At 54.2% G+C, this 13,122-nt stretch overlaps 2 protein-coding genes across 16 annotated transcripts in view; one reads left to right on the top strand and one right to left on the bottom strand.

The window, feature by feature from the left end:
- The window catches only part of GAK (cyclin G associated kinase), a 55,530-nt gene extending 47,756 nt beyond the window's left edge, over positions 1 to 7,774 (bottom strand). For 3 of the 11 annotated variants that reach the window (XM_038533632.1, XM_038533633.1, XM_038533641.1), the window contains exon 1: positions 6,968 to 7,222. In XM_038533632.1, coding sequence (XP_038389560.1) covers positions 6,968 to 7,160 — 193 coding nt within the window. In that variant the 5' untranslated portion in view covers positions 7,161 to 7,222. Of the gene's footprint in view, positions 1 to 2,944; positions 3,011 to 4,585; positions 4,650 to 6,963; positions 7,223 to 7,285; positions 7,373 to 7,512 lie in introns of those variants that run through there. The other 8 variants (XM_038533637.1, XM_038533644.1, XM_038533634.1 and 5 more) reach the window with 7 other exon arrangements.
- The window catches only part of TMEM175 (transmembrane protein 175), a 23,048-nt gene continuing 16,463 nt past the window's right edge, over positions 6,538 to 13,122 (top strand). For 2 of the 5 annotated variants that reach the window (XM_038533650.1, XM_038533654.1), the window contains exon 1: positions 8,090 to 8,247. The gene's annotated coding sequence lies outside the window, so the exon portion shown is untranslated. Of the gene's footprint in view, positions 6,786 to 8,089; positions 8,248 to 13,122 lie in introns of those variants that run through there. The other 3 variants (XM_038533651.1, XM_038533652.1, XM_038533656.1) reach the window with 3 other exon arrangements.

The following is a 13,122-nucleotide window of genomic DNA, read 5'->3' as shown; positions in this document are numbered from 1 at the left end:
CCTAGAACCAATTTCGTTCCTTCTTCCTACTACTTTCTCACACCTGACACTAAGCAACACCTTCCATTTGGACACCTGTTTACTGCTTCTCCCACCAGCACCCAGAACAGCACGTGACACGTAGTGGGAAATCAAAATGCGTAATGAGCAAGTCCACAGATGAGGACCACAAAATCCTAAGCGAAAAGCATCTCCTAATATGGAAACACATTTACAGAACGTTTAACGTGCCAGCAGCAATGCTATGTATCGCCTACAAACACACACACTTGCAGAGAAAGTAAAGAAGATGAACAGGAAGTACAGACGCTAAATTCATGGTGGTGGTTGCCTCTGGAGAGCAGGAACTGCAGTCGGCGTAGAAGGTCAACAGAACTTCTCACAGTATCTGTGAGGTTTTATTCTGTAAAAGGTCTGGAGTCATATGTGATTTTTAAAAGCTGGCCTGTATTAATTACGGATAGTGTTTGTTCTGTTACTCTTTCTACTTTTCTTTGTTTTTGAAGTTTTTCCTAAAAAAGAATATCCAATTTCAGGACTTGTTATACAGCAACATTAACCAGGACTGTGTGGTGCTAATGGAGGAATGGATTCAAAGATCCCAATGCAAAACATTAGAAAGTCCGAAAAACTGCCACACAAATGTGCCAAGTGATGTTTAGCAATGGTCCAAAATCAACTCGGTGGAGGCATTTGCAATGACCAGTGGGGGGAAAAAAGAAGTCTGACATAAACTTTATGCTTTATAAACTGACATTAACTCAGAAGATACAAATGTAAGAGTAGGAAACTCCTATAAAAACGTAGGAGAAACACCCTCATGAGCATGAGCTGGAGCTGGGCATGAGGGTTCCCACACGTGACCGCAAAAGCAGAAGCTGCACAAAGAAAGCTGGTACTGTGACCTCATCAACTGAAAACCGTAGGTCTGCAAAAGACTCTGTTCAAGATGAAAACACAAGCTACTAACAGAAAACTCTTGTAAACCACTTGTCTGATGGAGACCTTCGCTCCAGAATAAAGGACTCCCAAGACTCAGGGGCAAGAGAACACAATTATACGACAGGCAAACAACACAGAGAGACATTCTGTGCGCAAGGGTGCATGGTCAGCCCCTAGAGAAGTGCAGACGGAAGCCACAGTAAGGAATCACTACACACCTGCTACAACGAGCAAATAAAAACGCGGCACAAAATGCTGACACTGGGCCACTCCTGGTTAAGAACTCAGCTGCGGGGGCACCTGGGGGGCTCAGCACTCCCTGCAAACCCTAACAAACGGTGCTCAGCATCTCTGGGCCTGTGTCGTGAAGGACATGTAGATGCTACTTGGTTTTTTAAAATTCCTTTTTCAGGGCCCCTGGGTGGCCCAGTGGTTGAGCGTCTGCCTTTGGCTCAGGGCATGATCCCAGGTCCCGGGATCGAGTCCTGCGTCGGGCTCCCCACATGGAGCCTGCTTCTCCCTCTGCCTGTGTCTCTGCCTCTCTGTCTCTCAGGAATAAATAAAATCTTAAAAAAAAAAAAAAAAAAAAAAGAACTCAGCTGTGTGGTTGCAGACTCCACATGTTGAGCCCTCACTCCCAGGGTGACTGTATCAGCATATGGTGTGTTGAGGAAAAATTAAAGAGATAAAGTCATATAGTAGGGCCTGGGTCTCTCTGCAGCCACGCACACAGAGAAGGTGCCGCCGCCTGCCGGCCAAGGGAGAGGCCACACCAGAAACCAACGCTGCGGGCACCTGCCTCTGGGACGAGGAGCCTCCAGAACTGAAAAAATAAATTCCTGTTGTTTATGGCCCAGTCTGCGGCATCGTTACGTCTGTGGCCTGAGCTACGACACTCATCCCCTGCTTGTGAGACATATGGGTGGGTGGCACAGCCACTCTGGAAAACAGGCTGGCAGTTTCCTAACAGAAAACACACAACTCGGCACCTGCACTCCTGGACACTTATTCCAGAAAAATAATTACATTCACACAAAAACCTGCACACAAGTGTTCACAACAACTTTACTTCTTTTTTTTTTAAAGATTTTTATTTATTTATGATAGAGAGAGAGAGAGAGAGAGAGAGAGAGAGAGGCAGAGACACAGGAGGAGGGAGAAGCAGGCTCCATGCCAGGAGCCCAACGTGGGACTCAATCCTGGGTCTCCAGGATTGCGCCCTGGGCCAAAGGCAGGCGCTAAACCGCTGAGCCACCCAGGGATCCCCCAACAACTTTACTTCTAATAGTCAAAACATCTGGATGTCCCACTGGATGTCCACAAAACCCAGATGTCCTTCACTGGGTAAATGATTAAATAAACTGAGGTCCAGCCACACCATGGAATAATCACCATTAAAAATGAACACAATATGGACACAACCATCTGGATGGTCTCCAGAGAGTAATACTGAAAAAAGCCAATTCCAAAAGGATACCACAAATGTCAAAACTGTAGAGAGGGCTCGTATCAGTGGTTCCCAGGGTTAAGAACGCAGGTGTGGCTGTGAAGGGACAGGAGGGTCCTTGTGGAGATGGAGGCTTCTACATCTCCACTACACCAATGTGAAGGTGCTGGTAGAGACACTGACTCTAGTTTTTCAACAAGTTACACCAGGGAAACAGGCAAAGTATTCTGGTGTCATTTTTTAAAACTACAAGTAAATACATCTACAATTATCTCAAAATTGAAAGTTCAAATAAAAGTAGCAACACTGCTGGGGCCCCTGGATGGCTGAGCAGGTAAAGCACCGAGGTAAAGCATCTGCCTTCGGCTCACATCATGATCCCGGGGTCCTGCTCAGTGGGGAGCCTGCTCTTCCCTCTGCCCCTCCTTCTGCTTGGCTCTTTCTCTCAAATAAAAATACCTATCTTTAAAAAAAATAGTGATTCTGCTGCATGCAACACATCAAGAAGTGACAGGGCAGGCACTGCTAACACACAGCCAGATGCCGTCACTTTACCGTACACGTTCTGCAATCTGGAGGTAGGCACCGAAACTTCAGCCGCCCAGACCGGGCCCCCGCCTCCCAAGGCAGCCCGGCTGGGGAGAAGCGACCCCGTCTATGGCTTACTTCCTCCTCCTCACACGCGTGCATGGGTGTATCTCATACATGACTCATATCTGCAATAAAAAAAACTCCCACAACTCCTGCTCAATTCAAAATGGAAAAGATTCTAATGGGCATTTCAGGCACAAAACAAAACATACAACTGGTTAATAAGCAGAAAAAGTGCTCCACATGGTATCGTCAGGTGCATGCAAATCCCACACCAGAGAGACCCCACAGCACACACACAAGAACAAGTCTAACCAAAGTGACAGTACTAATGGGTGGCCGCCGAGGTCAGGAACTCCCACGCTGCTGTGGGGAAGGTTCACCAGGGCCGCCCTGGTGGTGGTTGGGCGGGAGGGGGCTTGTCTGCTCCCTGTTCTGTGAGACCCACCTCCATCCTATACCCAAAAATTCCACTCCTGGGTTTCTACCTGAGAGAATACACATGGCCACAAAAAAATCCTGTGAAAGAGTGTTCTTGGCGGATTTATTCATCACAGCCCAAAGCGGAAACACCCAAATGTCCATCAGCAGGAGAGCGGATGAATAAGCCACAACCAGAGCGGGAACTTCAGAACCAGAGACAGCACTTGGGGTGTGACGTCACGTGCACGTTGCTCTGGGAGAGGGGGACTCAGAGCTGGTGGCTGGCGGCAGGCGGCTGGCAGAGGCGGGGAAGGCGGCTGGGGGCCACGAGAGGCTTCCTGGGTCACTCAACTGTTCTGTATCTCGACAGGTGGTTGGCCACATGGGTGTAAGCCCTTATCAAAGCATCTAAATTCCGTACATTTTACTGTATGTCAATAACTCAATTTAAATGGTTTTTTATTAAAAGAAGTATAGGTACAGGACATCCATGGACAATTCCAGAAGAGGGGTCTGAAAAACCTAACAAGCACTGGAAAACGCTCAAGCTCACGAGTCAGAGAAACGCAAATCAACACAAGCCCTCACAGTTCTTGCCCGTTGCAAGGAGCAGGGTATGGAGACACAGGGGTCTGGAAGGCCTCCACGTAGGGTCATGGACTCGGGGGACAGGGGGAAAGTGAGCACCAGGAAATGTGGTGCAGCAGCACAGCACCGGGAGCATCCGGGAGATCTTATGGCGTGCTATCAATCAACACTGTTTCTAAGGAACAGACACCCTGTTACCTACATCTCTTATCCTCATGTGAGCGCCACAGATCTTTCAGGGATCCGGGCCAATGTGGACAGACGGACGGCAGGAGTCCACAGAGAGAATGGGCCAGGCCAAGGGAACAGCGAGCAGCCTTTCTTTCCTGTGTCCCTTGAACAGTACCTGTGCCAACCCCCACCCCCGCCGTGGCCTCCCCACAGGGCTACCTCCTCCCACAATAACCGCCCCCACGGTGGCCTCCCCCACGGTGGCCTCCCCCATGATGTCCTGCTCCAAGCACCTGCATACTGACACACAGAAGCTGGAGAAGTTACGCGTGCCTGATACTGCTGCCAACTGAGGCACAGACCAAGAAGGAGTGGTACAGCCTTGGTGCTCAGCTCCCATCCTGGCTCCCGGGCAACACTCACTTGTGGAAGCTCCACCAACAGGTGCACTGCCACTTGCTTCTTTCACCATGACATCCTCAGGACACACTCTACTGGGGGACCTGCACCACCATGTGGGTGACACAAGATACCCCCAGCATATCGCTCACTGGCTCGCATGTCTGGCCAGCTATTGATGGCCCTTCCGTCAGCCACTGTCAGGATCACAGACCACGGGAAGCACCAGGGGCTGCGCCTGCCAAACAGTCAGAACTCCACCAATGTTGTGCTGGTTATCATCGCTATTTTGTACTAGGCGTCAGGCATGATGGGTAAGAGGCTGATGTTCAGGTGACCAAGGTGCAAACGTAGAGGACGCGGTTAGGAGAGCTAAGGGAGGGCAATTAGACGCAAGACTGAACCACCGCTGTGAATACCAGAACCAGCTGTCCACGATGCAGCCCCCCCCAGCAAAGACCTTGGTATTCTGTGCTCTGGGGTGTCTGGAGAAAAGATCCTCCCTGGGTGAGAGCAGTCACAGTAGTCCAGAGGAAGGATACTCAGAACAAGACCACCAAACCACAGGGCTGAGGGCTCAGGCCCACTTCCTGTGTGAAAAGAACTGTGTGCTATATGCTACCCTATCAGTGAGCGACAACTGCCCCACTGTCTTTTTAAATCAACTTTAAAAAATGTACTACACTGGGGATCCCTGGGTGGCGCAGCGGTTTAGCGCCTGCCTTTGGCTCAGGGCGCGATCCTGGAGCCCCGGGATCGAGTCCCAAGTCGGGCTCCTGGTGCATGGAGCCTGCTTCTCCCTCTGCCTATGTCTCTGCCTCTCTCTCTCTCTCTCTCTCTCTGTGACTATCGTAAATAAATAAAAAATCAAAAATAAATAAATAAATAAACAAAAATTAAAACGTACTACACTGTGTATCCCTATAGAGGATGTCCTGACAACCTATGATCCTGTTCCTTCACACCAATCCCAGTGGTTCCTGAAACCTCCAGCCCAGAGTCCTACCGCACAACTCTGCGACTGCCCGTCAACACCAAATGGCCCCTGTGCCCTCTCCAAGGCCAGCACGACAAGACAGGCAGTCTCTCTAAAAGCAGAGACCAGGAGGCAGAGGGGTGGAGGGCAAGGCAGCAGCTGGCCCGGAGTTAGTGTGCAGTCTGCCATCCCTGGCCCCAGAGAGAACACCAAGGACCCACATTAGGTTCATCAGAAGCCACTGACACCACACATGGCCCACAGTGTTCCAGCACACACACAACTCGTTACCCGACAATCACAGGACAGCCCTGAGGACTTGTTCCACCTTCTGAAGAGCTGCCCACACGCCACCTCATCCACACTGCTAGCAGGGTGGCCAGAGTCAAACAATCACTAGTGAGGTGGACTCCTGTCACGTGGCAAAACCCTCGTCTTGGCAGAGCGATCACCTGTCATCTGGACGGTAGGAAGCAAGCAAGAGCGCACAAAATCCAGAACTAGGAAACATTAAGAACGTATCCTAGGATCTGCTTAGACTGAGCATCTCTGACATTGGAATTACTTCCAAAAAACTTGGTTTTCCTTTTAAATGAAAGCTTAAAACCAATTTTCAAAGGATTGGGATGCTATCAGGATCCCACAACCCATTTCATGCTACCGATGAAAAATGATGCTTTTTCCCCTAAACCATCTGAAAGCAGAATCTGGTCCACCATAAACTCATCTGGGGGCAACACGTGACATGAACTGAGGGGGGTGGGGCTCTTTAAAGGCTTAATTACCCTACAGTAAAGACACTCGCTCACTGAATTGGGGACGTATGATTTATCTGGTTATTAAACCCCTTCCCAACTCCTGTAGGAATATCCCGGGATACACAGGGTGTTGCACTCTTGATCTTTCTGAAACCCGAAGAATTCTGAAGTCGTCAACGTCTTTTCCCGAGGGTTTTGGGTTCGGAGCCTTCCCCGCCGTTACAGGAGACAGCACGCGCTCCGACGGCCTCGCTTGCGGGGCTGCGGCTTTCCCTGAAAGGCTTCCTGTGGGTTTCCGACCGTTCCAGTTCAGTAAGAGGCCGCACCAGCCTGAAAGGCCACGAGGCTCCGGCCACGTCTGTAAAGAGGAAACCTCCGGCCCTAATCGCGCCGCAGGTATTTTTATCTCCCGGCCTGCCCAGAGCGCAAAGGGAGTGCGTTCTTTTGCACCACCGTGTGGGCCGGTCCCATTTCCTCGTTCCTCTTCCTGGTGAGCCTCCCGCTCCGCTCCACACGGCCCACCCGTCCTCCTGCCCTCCTGCCCTCCTGCCCGAGGCGGGCATCCTCCCCGCGGCCCGGCCCGCCCCGGCGCCCGGACTGCGCCGCCCTCCCGTCGCTGGGGCGTTGGGGCGTGCGTCTAACTCCAGGTTCCGGAGGGCAAAATCCACCTACTGTCCACCGTGAATCTCGTATTAAAAACCCGGCACAAGTGTTCGGTGTTGTCGGAGCACAGGCCCCGACGGCGGCGACGGCTGCAGCGCCCCGGGGCGGCCGACAGCATCCGGGCGTCAGCGGCCCCCGCCTCTGCGTACCGGATCGCACCCAAACCTGCGCTCTTCACCCCGGCCTTGGGGGAAACACGCATATGGGAACGCTGCAGCCGGACACCCCGCGGGCCTCCGGGCGCGGCCGCCGGGACGCTCGCCGGCCCGCGGCCCCACACGCGGCAGGAGCCCGAGGCCCGGGCTGGTCAGGCGGGCGCCCCCGCACCTTGCAAGGGAATCCCGAGGGGGCCGGCGGCGGCGCCAGGAGCGGGGGCGCGGGGCAGCGGGGCCGGCGTCACCCCGGGGCTCCCGGACGCCGCCGCGGACGCGCACTGGGCGGCGGGCGGCGGGCGGCGGGCGGGGGAGGCCGCGGGCCCGGCCCTGCGCCCCCCGCCCACCTCCCGGGAGCGCGGGACCCCCCCGCCCCGCCCCGCCCCCCCGCCCGCGCCTCACCCTCCGCCAGGACCCGCCGCACCCGCAGCCGCAGCTCGCCCAGCTCCACCGTCTGCCCCACGAAGTCGCTCTGGTCGCGGCCGGCGGCGCCGCCCAGGGAGCCCGGGCCCGCCAGGAAGTCCAGCGCAGACTGCAGCAGCGACATGGCTGCGGCCCGCGGCGGGCGCCCGAGCGGGGAGCCCGGGGCCAGCTGCGTCCCGGCGCGCTCAGCAACCGCCGGCCCGGAGCCGCACCATCTTCCGCCCCGACGCCCTGACGTAGGCCCGCGGGGGCGCGGCGCAGCCCGGAAGAGCGCCGGCGCCTTACTTCCGCCGCGCCGGGCCGGTGCGCGTGCGCCGGGAGGGTGCTCGAGCGCGGAGCCGGGGCCGCCCAGCGCGCCTGCGCCGGGAGGGTGCGCCTGCGCGGCGCCGGGGCCGCCGACTGCGCCTGCTCGGCGCCGCGGCTCCGGGGACGGCTTCCGGTCGTCGCGCTCCGGGCGGCCGCGGCAGGGAGCGGGCAGGCGGAGAGAGGCCTGGCTCCGGGTCGGCGCCCGCTGTCCCCCAGGCGGCCGTGCCCGCGGACGCTCCCCGTGCGGCTGCTCCGCGGCCGTGCGCCACGCCCCCGGCTCGGTGTGCGGGGCAGCGTGAGGGCTCGCGTGTCCCGGGAGCCGGAGAAACCGAGCACAGCGCGGGCTGCGGCCGCCGGAGGGGCGGATCCAGAGCCCCGACGCCGGGTGGCGCGATCAGCAGCCCTCGGGTAAGACGTTCCCCGCTGAGAACACGCGCTCCCCGGGGCCGCCTCTCGGCCCGGGCCGGGGGGCGGGGGAGCCGCGGCGTTCCAGCCCCGGGGACGGGGACGGGGACGGGGTGCAGCCGGTGTGTCCCCGTGTGCAGGGTCAGGGCGCGGGAACCAGTCCTGGAGGCACAGGTGTGTCCCCATGTGCAGGGTCAGGGCGCAGGAACCAGGCCGGGCTGGCACAGTGTGTCCCCGTGTGCAGGGTCAGGGCGCGGGAACCAGTCCTGGAGGCACAGGTGTGTCCCCGTGTGCAGGGTCAGGGCACAGGAACCAGGCCGGGCTGGCACAGTGTGTCCCCGTGTGCAGGGTCAGGGCGCGGGAACCAGTCTTGGAGGCACAGGTGTGTCCCCGTGTGCAGGGTCAGGGCGCCGGAACCAGGCCGGGCTGGCACAGTGTGTCCCCATGTGCAGGGTCAGGGCGCAGGAACCAGGCCGGGCTGGCACAGTGTGTCCCCGTGTGCAGGCTCAGGGCACGGGAACCAGTCCTGGAGGCACAATGTGTCCCCGTGTGCAGGATCAGGGCACGGGAACCAGTCCTGGAGGCACAGGTGTGTCCCCGTGTGCAGGGTCAGGGCGCGGGAACCAGTCCTGGAGGCACAGGTGTGTCCCCGTGTGCAGGGTCAGGGCGCAGGAACCAATCCTGGAGGCACAGGTGTGTCCCCGTGTGCAGGGTCAGGGCGCAGGAACCCGGCCGGGCTGGCACAGTGTGTCCCCATGTGCAGGGTCAGGGCGCAGGAACCAGGCCATGCTGGCACAGTGTGTCCCCGTGTGCAGGGTCAGGGCGCAGGAACCAGTCTTGGAGGCTCAGGTGTGTCCCCGTGTGCAGGGTCAGGGCGCCGGAACCAGGCCGGGCTGGCACAGTGTGTCCCCATGTGCAGGCTCAGGGCACGGGAACCAGTCCTGGAGGCACAATGTGTCCCCGTGTGCAGGATCAGGGCGCGGGAACCAGTCCTGGAGGCACAGGTGTGTCCCTGTGTGCAGGGTCAGGGCGCAGGAACCAGTCCTGGAGGCACAGGTGTGTCCCTGTGTGCAGGGTCAGGGCGCAGGAACCTGGCCGGGCTGGCACAGTGTGTCCCCATGTGCAGGGTCAGGGCGCGGGAACCAGGCCGGGCTGGCACAGTGTGTCCCCGTGTGCAGGGTCAGGGCGCAGGAAGCAGTCTTGGAGGCACAGGTGTGTCCCCGTGTGCAGGGTCAGGGCGCAGGAATCAGGCCAGGCTGGCACAGTGTGTCCCCATGTGCAGGGTCAGGGCACAGAAACCAGTCCTGGAGGCACATGTGCGTCCCCGTGTGCAGGGTCAGGGCGCTGGAACCAGGCCGGGCTGGCACAGTGTGTCCCCGTGTGCAGGGTCAGGGCGCAGAAACCAGTCCTGAAGGCACAGGTGCGTCTCCGTGTGCAGGGTCAGGGCGCAGGAACCAGTCCTGGAGGCACAGGTGTGTCCCCGTGTACAGGGTAAGGGCACAGGAACCAGTCCTGGAGGCACAGGTGTGTCCCCGTGTGCAGGGTCAGGGCGCAGGAACCAGTCCTGGAGGCACAGGTGTGTCCCCATGTGCAGGGTCAGGGCGCGGGAACCAGTCCTGGAGGCACAGGTGTGTCCCCGTGTGCAGGGTCAGGGCGCGGGAACCAGGCCGGGCTGGCACAGTGTGTCCCCATGTGCAGGGTCAGGGCGCAGAAACCAGTCCTGGAGGCACAGGTGTGTCCCCGTGTGCAGGGTCAGGGCGCAGGAACCAGTCCTGGAGGCACAGGTGTGTCCCCGTGTCAGGGTCAGGGTGCAGGAACCAGGCCGGGGTGGCACAATGTGTCCCCGTGTGCAGGGTCAGAGCGCGGGAACCAGGCCAGGCTGGCACAGACTGTCCCCGTGTGCAGGGTCAGGGTGCAGGAACTGGTTCAGTGCATGGGTGTCCTCTGCATGGAGATGAAGAGAGCAGACACAGAGCAGGCAGGAGGGGCTGGAACGCTCAGGGTGGGCGCACCTGAGCGGCTCAGTGGCTAAACATCTGCCTTCAGCTAAGGGTGTGATTCTGGGGTCCCGGGATGGAGTCACACATGGGCTCCCCACAGGAAGCCTGCTTCATTTCCTTCTTCTCTCCGTATCTGGAGAGCAAATATATAAAATTTTTAAAAACAACACCACCCTCAGGGCGTTGACCGGGCTTTGGTGAAGGAGCAACCAGGAAATGGAAGCACCGCTGAAGAGTGAAGTAGAAGGAGAAACAAAAGCTGTACCTTGGACTTGGCAACAATGCGATAACCTTGGGACCTTTCCAGCATAGTTCCTTTGAGTGTGGGGTGAAAGAGGAAAAGGCAGTGAAGAGCTGGGGTGACTCAGGAGGTCGGGCTGCAGAGCAGTGGGAGGCAGAACCATGGTGCAGGGTGGCGGTGCTCTACATGGGAGACCTCTGAGCAGCTCGGAGCTGACGGGAGGGAGCCCGTGGGGCAGGAAAGTCAGCACAGAGGAGGGAAGAGCAACGAATCAGTCCCTGGAAGACAGCAGGGGAATGACACCCAGAAGACAAGCCCTTTTCATTGTAAAGGCGGGAGGGAAGATGGGTGCAGTTGCAGGCGGCCTTGTGTGCTTATTGGGATGAAAGTGAAGGAATTCTCTGACGGCTTCTGTTTCACGAGAACAAGAGAAACAAACATCTACTGAAAACCAGAAGCGAGGTAAGCTAAGGGCTAAGCAGCGTGGAAAAGATGGAAAATCGTTCTTGTGGAAAACCTGGTGCATGACTCACTAGAAAGCATGGTAGAGGTTGACGCTTCATTTGAATTTGGAGGCTGTGAATTTATCCTCCTGTGACCCAGGATCAGGTGAGTTTTAAATGGCGTAATTACTTTGGAGACCAGAGTTTCCTCAGATCTTTTATTTCATAAATACATTTTTTAAAGATTTTGTTTATTTATTCATGAGAGACAGAGGCAGAGACACAGGCCGAGGGAGAAGCAGGCTCCCTGTGGGGAGCCCGACGTGGGACTCGATCCTGGGACCCCGGGGTCACAACCTGAGCCAAAGGCAGACGCTCAGCTGCTGAGCCCCCCAGGTGCCCCTTATTCCATAAATGTTTATGCAGCACCTCTGTAGACTGGCACTGCACAGATGCCGTAGGGACACCGTGGTAATTCAAAACTGTATCTCCACGCCGTACTTCTCTCCTGAACTCTTAGACCTTGGTTGTTAGATACCTCATCTTGTATAGACATGTGTAAAACTGGATTTATGGTCTTCATCTGCAAGCCTGTTCCTCTATGGATATCACAACAAAGAACACTGCCAGAAATTAAGAGAATCACTTCGGAATGATGCAGTACACTTATCAAAAAAGATGTAATCATTCTAAACAGCTTTGCACCTAATAATAAAGCTTTAGAATACATGAGGCAAATCAATTTTTTTTAACAAAACCCAATTGTAAATTGGAGTTGTAGATTTAGTCGGAAATTTCCATTCCCCTTTCACAACATATGATAAAACAAGTACTCAGAAAATCAGCAAGGATATAGTTCAATGACACCATCAACCAACTTGATCTAATGGACATTTATGGAACATTTTACGCAGTACCAGCAAAATACAAATCTTCAAGTATGTAAAGAACAGTTACCAAGGTGGATCGTATTCTGGGCTATGAAACAAATACGTTCTCTGACCACAATGCAATTAAGTTAGAAATCAGTAATAGATACCTGGAAAATCTAAATACTTGGAAACTGAATGACTCACTTCTAAATTACCCATAGGACAAGGAGAAATCAGAAGGAAAATTAGAATTTTGAAGTAAACTAAAATAAACAGCATTTAAAAATTTGTGGAATGTAGTCAAAACAATACTAGAAGATAGTTCTCAAACCAATAATTTCAGCCATTTGTCTTAAGAAACAAGAAAAACAAGAGTAAGTGAAACCTAAACTAAGTACAAAAAGGGAGAATAGTTAATGTCAGAGTGGAAACCAATGAAATAGAAAACAAAAACAGAGAACATCAGTGACAACAAAAGCTGATTCTTTGAGAAGATCTATAAAATAGAGAAATCCCTGGCCGTCTTGAACCAGAAAAAAAGATGAATTAACAATATCAGTAATAATAAGTGACATCAGTGCTAAAAGGATAATCAGAACACAGGAACACCTTTATGCCCACAAACTCAGCAGCTTATATTAAAAGAACAAAATCCTTTTAAGACATTACCATGGCTTGCTCACTCAAGAAAAAAATAGATAACTTGAATAGTTTCATATCTATTAAAGCTTCATGTCTATTAAAGCATTGAATTTATAGTTAAAAACTAGAAATAGGGCAGCCCCAGTGGCTCAGTGGTTTAGTGCCGCCTTCAGCCCAGGGCCTGATCCTGGAGACCTGGGATCCAGTCCCACGTCGGGCTCCCTGTGTGGAGACTGCTTCTCCCTCTGCCTGCCTCTCTGCCTCTCTGTCTCTCTCTGTGCCTCTCATGAATAGATAAATAAAATTTTAAAAAATAAAAACTAGAAATAATACAAATTCTGCATAGACTTCTGATTGAAGGAAGTATTAACCAAACATTCTATAAGGACAGCATTATTCTGACACTGAAATTTGACAAAGACATTACTAGAAAAGAAAAATAAAGACTAATATCTCTTGTGGACAAAAATTACAAAATTCTTCTAATACATTTTTTAGCAAGTGGAGTCTAACACTATAAAAAGGATAGAATAACATAACCAAGTGTGGTTTACCCCAGGAATACAAAGTTAGCTTAGCATTTGAAGATTGATTAATGTAGTTTACACTATTAACACTGAAAAAGAAAAGCATATGGATCATCTTAACACAGAAAAAAAACCATGGATTTTATCATGTTT

The sequence above is a fragment of the Canis lupus genome, chromosome 3, assembly GCF_011100685.1.
Source record: "Canis lupus familiaris isolate Mischka breed German Shepherd chromosome 3, alternate assembly UU_Cfam_GSD_1.0, whole genome shotgun sequence".
Classification (NCBI taxonomy): domain Eukaryota; kingdom Metazoa; phylum Chordata; class Mammalia; order Carnivora; family Canidae; genus Canis; species Canis lupus.
Note: the sequence above shows the minus strand (reverse complement) of the source record. Positions and strands in the feature narration are given on the sequence as shown.